The sequence below is a fragment of the Uloborus diversus genome, chromosome 5 (assembly GCF_026930045.1).
Source record: "Uloborus diversus isolate 005 chromosome 5, Udiv.v.3.1, whole genome shotgun sequence".
Classification (NCBI taxonomy): domain Eukaryota; kingdom Metazoa; phylum Arthropoda; class Arachnida; order Araneae; family Uloboridae; genus Uloborus; species Uloborus diversus.
The window spans coordinates 30,696,524-30,702,523 of NC_072735.1; the positions used below are offsets into that span (position 1 = coordinate 30,696,524).

The 6,000-nt window shown below is 34.9% G+C and overlaps 1 protein-coding gene across 1 annotated transcript in view; it reads right to left on the bottom strand.

The window, feature by feature from the left end:
• Nucleotides 1-6,000, bottom strand: part of LOC129222522 (ubiquitin-protein ligase E3B-like) — a 73,008-nt gene that overhangs the window by 65,795 nt on the left and 1,213 nt on the right. Inside the window, exons 2-4 of the mRNA XM_054857034.1 lie at nt 4,244-4,349; nt 2,508-2,575; nt 2,357-2,413 (exon numbers count right to left, since the gene is read on the bottom strand). Of these exons, the coding sequence (XP_054713009.1) occupies nt 2,357-2,413; nt 2,508-2,575; nt 4,244-4,349 (231 nt within the window). The remainder of the gene's footprint in view (nt 1-2,356; nt 2,414-2,507; nt 2,576-4,243; nt 4,350-6,000) is intronic.

The following is a 6,000-nucleotide window of genomic DNA, read 5'->3' on the forward strand; positions in this document are numbered from 1 at the left end:
GGGACGGGGATGGTACTCTTTTAGTCTAAGTGGACACCCTGAGGTCAAAACCAGCTCATCGACACCCTGCGTCGACAAACAGAAATTTCAAGGATCAAAACACACCATTTCCCCCGAAGTAATAGCTATATTTTGTCACCATCTGGACGACGTTATACGGACTCGGGCTAAACTTGCCTCAAAGGGGATTGATTTGTTTCCTTTTATATATATCAGCGGCGCCGACTCCATGGGGCCTGAGGGGGCCCGAGCCCCCTCAAAAATATTTTTGAGGGGGCAGAGCCCCCTCAATAAATCAAGAAAAGTATTAGTTATATTATGTTTTCTAAACTCATAAATTTATCCTTTATTTTTCTTGCTTGAAGATAGTTTACCTTGTAAAATACATTCAGTAATGAGTTAAAACAAATAATTATTACGGTAGTAAGCAGGTTAACTGAAAACGAGTAGTGTGAATAATGATGGTGTTACATTGCTGCAAGCACACTTAGAATTCGTCACAGTGTGCGAACTTACGGGTCAAATCTGTTGCCGGTGGGCAGCGCTGCGGCTAGCTCATCTAAGTGTTGCTGATCTGGAAAAAATATATGAGGGTTTGATTTGTATATTAAATGGGATGCGTGATAGTTTTGAATACTTTTGGGAATTGTGTTTAAAAGAAAAATCGTTACAAAATGATGATCCTTCGCTTCCTCGGAATCGACGTATACCAAAGTATGAAAACAACGAAGCCAGTTCACCGCACGCTTTCAAAATCCCAAAGGCAATTTACATTGAGGTTTGTGAAATGGTGCAATATTGCATTATTGGGCTGTTTGCATCAACTGGACTCACACAGATCATTGCAGTTGAACAAAAGTGCTTTGCTTTTATTTAACAGAGGTGAAACAAATTTTAAAAAATCGAATTTTCAAAAATAACCTAGACATTGAGAGACTGCGTTTACACTTGAATACGTTAGCCGGTATAACTAATGAAAAAACAAATGGTCTTAAAAAAACATGAGTAAATTAAATTACCTTTTTACGAAAATACTGTGTGTGTTTGTATTTATTTTTTCCTTTTTTCAAAGCCAAAAAATATGTGTCAGGCTTGTCGAGTTTTTGGGGTTCTAATGTTGATTACATGACTTTACAATGCTTAAAAAAAACTTTAAAACTCACTATTTTTCATCTCAAATTTAGAAAATCCCCCCCCCCCCATTTTTTAAAAAAAGTCGGCGTCTCTGGGAGTGCCTTTCCATTCAAGTCAAGTGTCCTTCCTACATTATAATATCAATGCTTAGCTACGGCACTGCACGGCTCCCCATAAAATAGAACAAAAAAAATCTCTTACTAAGACAAGTGATATGATTTAAAAGTTGAACCAGAAAATTTGTAAACCAATTTTTAGATTCTTTTACTTCGAAAACGCCGTGTCACATACTGTTTATTTGTTAGAATTATACACACTAGAAAATATGGCATTTTCAAGGTTCAAAAATCTGACCTTTATTTAGGGTGGGGGACCTCCGAGGGATTACATAACACCCTAAACCCCCGGTGATGTCCAGCCCCCCCAATAATTTTTGCAAGTCGGCGCCCCTGATATATATATATATATAAGATACTTCTACTTTTTTTTTTTCTAGTTCATATATGAGAAAATTTTATCATTTACGATAAACGCCAAAGCAAACAGATTCCCCGACGAAATACTAAATTTTCCCCGACGGGGGGGCAAGACGCTTCCGACGAGGGGGCAATTGCCCCCCCTGCCCCTCCCTTGGAGCCACGTCTGGTCTGAATCAAGCTCATTGGCAAAGCCAACAACGTCTTGAATTATAGCAGTTTGTTTGAGACACATGATTGGATACTGATCTCAAACTTTTTTACGTTTTTTCTCACACGCCTTGCATAGTTGCATATACTTATTTGTCATCAAACCACAAGCTGATTTAATGTTTTAATACTATCTAAAATTCTGTATTATTTATCAAAATGTTGTGAAAATGTTACAACACCGTCTTTTGTAGCTACTATATCTATGGGAAAATTCACCATCAGCCAAAACTTGATCCGTTGTAAGTGGAAGTGAGTGTTCAACAGATAGATTGCAAAATAATAAGTATCTATAGTCTAAAGACAGATTGCAAGATAGATGACAAAACATTCAGTCATTTAATAAAAAAAATGAAGCATAAAATTTTGTATTTCAACAATATTTTTAGTTTAATAACATTCATGATTAAAATTACCTTGTTCAAAAAATAATGAAAGGAACAAAATTATCCTGCAGCACAGAAAATTTACAAAACCTTTGTCCTAAGTTTATAGATTTGAGGAGGTTAGGCTGTATTTTAAATTATTTAACTTACTTTCAAAGAATCACTATCAATGCTTGCTATGATGTATTTACATAATTTTTCAAATCTCTATAAAAGAAAAGAAAAAAGATTTTTTGTTATTACATTTGAAACAAAAGGAGAAAAATAACAAGTGACAAAAAAGCAATTTCAGATACATTACTTCTTTATCATTGGTGTCTTCATTGATGAGAAACATCAGTCTTCTTATGATTTTATATACATCAAGTGCTAAAGACAGCAAAATTTAATTATGTTAGTAACATTTGAAAATGGTTGGTTACAGAAAATCTAAGACTGGATTAAAAAGAGAAGAAATATAGACACCAAACTGGAAATTTATTAATGTACTCTCTTCATACATAATTAAAAACTATTTACACTTCTTCAGGTTTAATTCACACAAAAGGCTAAAATTTTATGAAATGAGCAAAAATTCCTTTTTTTTTTTTTTTTTTTTGCACATAGCAAAACTTAATTTTTTACAGTACCAGTTTCACATTTTTACTTTCTTCTATATCTAATATATAGAAGAAAGTATTGGATTTGTGCAAATTTTCGAATTTCGATGGGATTTGAACGTTTTGAGGTGTGCTGAGTTCATTTTGACCATTTTTGGGAACGAAATTTGGTACACATATGTGTACCTATGTGAACTTGTGTCCATTGGTTTTTGGTGCGAATTCCTCGAAGGGGGGTGGAGCAATGGGACCTTTCTTGAGTTATGGGTGCCTGCTATTACTCAGGAAGTAACTGGTGGAATCAAACAAAATTTGGTCCATATGTTGCCCCTAACAGGAGGAGGTGTTGATTCAATTTTAGTGTCAATAGCTCAAACAGGGGTTGAGTTACAGAATGTTTTTTGCCGTCAATTGTGACTGCTGTATCTCAAGAAATTAACGAACGGAATCAAACAAAATTTTTTCGACAAGTAGCACTTAGAGGGTATAACAGCTGATTTTATTTTGGTGTCAACAGCTGAAAAGGGGGGTGGTGCAATCGATCGTTCTTTTTTTCTCATTGTGAGTGCCATATCTCAAGAAGTAATGCGACATTCTAAATGAAATTGGGAATAAATGTGAATCCATATGTAAACAGGCGTTGGTTCAATTTTGGCGCCAATCGCTCCATGGAGGGTTGATTTTTTTTAAAAAACTTTGGTGTGAATAAAGACAGCTGCATAACTGCAACAATAAGAAAGATAAATTGTAATAGACTGTCGTCAGCGTATTTCGCATGATATTAATTGTTGGAAAACGATCAGAAAATCACGATGATTTAAACTCTTTAACTGTTGCCATCTTGTGTTTGTTAACAAATAAATGTTTGTAATTATCTTAAGCAATGCTTTTAAAATAATTTTGAATTTAATTCTTAGCTTTGCTTTTGAGATAAATTGGGAATCGGGATGATTGTCAAGTTTTGGTGAGTGTAATTTTGTTTTTGTTGGTAATATTGCTTCCTCGTCAAGCATGAGGAAGGATCAGAATTAAAGGAAAGAAATAGACTAAAGTTTCACAATGGCCACAACATACTAGTTTTTTTTTTTAAATTTGCTTTGCCCTCTCCTTGTATGGTTTATGCCCTCTCCTTGTATGGTTTATGGACAAGAAAACAACATGTCTGGCTCTACGAGGCATAGGAGATCATGAGGCAAATAATTTGCCAAGTCTGCGGGTATGTAGATCCGGGCCTGCACACTAAAATAAAAACTGCAAATTGGCACCAAAGATCAAAATTCACCAAGAGGGGATACATTATGTCTGTGCTTATCACCTGAAGAACAAGTAACATAATATTCCAAAAAAAAAAAATACTGAAAACAAAAGTCATTTAGATAAAACATACATATTTAAATTTTCCCATTACCAGTTTAATATTTTGAGACAAAAAACTTACCAAGAGGCAATTTGTTTGATTCATTAAATACCATAAATATCTCATCAAATTCTTTCCATACATCATGTTTTAATTTCTGACGAGCAAAATAACCTCGAGCATAGGACTAAAACAAAGGAAATATGATTTGAATTTTATATAAAAGAAGTATAAAATTCATTTAAATAAAATGACAAAGTTAGCATACATTTTCAGGGAAAAATGCATAAGTATAAATAAAACTAGATTCCTAAGTGTGATAAATCACATCAAAACAAGCTTTAAAAAAATGGTTAGTTTAAATCAATAGCACTAACCGTGGTGATATGGTTGGTAGTTAGAGTATCTTTCTGTCATACAGCTATTGCAGGAAGAGATTTCAAAACAAACTTAACTTAAATAAAAGGTCTCCTTCATTTTTTCCCAATAAAATTAAGGGTTCCCAGACTGTGTTTATTTTTCAGCCTAAGATTAGGTAACAACTGTATTCATCACCTAACTTGAGTGGCCTTGTGGGCACTTGTAAGGAGCCTTTAGGGTCCAAATACAGTCTGGAACGAATTTTCAAAACATAAAGCCTGATAACATAGTTCTAGGCTATCTTTGGTCACTCAGGCACCCAGATCCCCGCCTGCCAGGTACCTTATTGCAGTAATTTGTAATGAAGCTGATATCAGCCTCAATAATGTCCAAGGGTAGCAACACGGCCTCTGGGCCTTTACTTGTTCAATAAACAAGAGAATATTTTTGGAATCAAATAAGATGCGCATTCATCACAAACACTAGCGGGTGAAAGACCAACTTCTGAGGAAATTTTGACACTTTTGACTCAGGCATAACAATTAGTTAACCACACGCTTTGACAGACTGCTACATATGGCAGTGAAAGATCGGGGGGGGGGGGCAGCAATATAGGGACCTTGCCCTGGGCAGAAACTTCTCAGGGGCTTTAAATTACCCATATTTCAGTATTTTTTCATTGCAACTCTATATAAAAGCTTGGAGAAAGATAATGATATGTAAGGGGCGGCAGTTTCAAGATTTTGCCCTGGACTCGAAAAATCTTAGATCCCACCCTGACTTGCGGTAAATACAATTCCAAAGTATTGCTGAATTCAATGCTCCACTGGTCTGCATGAAAATTGATCACGTAAACTTTTTGAAAAAAAATTACTCCCATCCTCTAAAAAATAATAACTGAACAATGTGCTGGACAGACTCAGATAAGATAGAAAAACGAGCAAAAAGGTACTTCAGTAGATCCTGGTTTTATGCGGGTTTATTTTACATGGTTTCGATTATATGCGCTTTAAGATTTGACACCTTTATTTTATTTTATGTGGATAAGTTTCAGTTTTCGCCGATGGGACAATGCAAACAGATAAAATTTTTAGATGACGCCAGTGGTCATGGATGTGGTTAATGCTCTGCAAAGAATTACAGAGAAAAATTCTTAATGACTGCCAAAAGTCTATCATAGCCAACTCTTTTTTATGAACAGAACACGAAATTAATTTATGCTTTCTTCATGCATGTTGTGCATAAAAATCGATATAGGTACACATTAAACTTATTATACAATTAGTCATCACTAGAATGAAGTTTTTTTTTTATCTACAGAACCTAACCTCAATTTTTACTCAACTATTGAGTCTAAATTTACGCAGCATTTCCGTTTACTACATAAGTTCAGACTGTGTGCATGAATGGGGGGAGCAGGGAGGGGGTGCTTTTGTTACTTAAAAAAGGTACAGGAACAGTAAAGTGTAGTAAGCAAA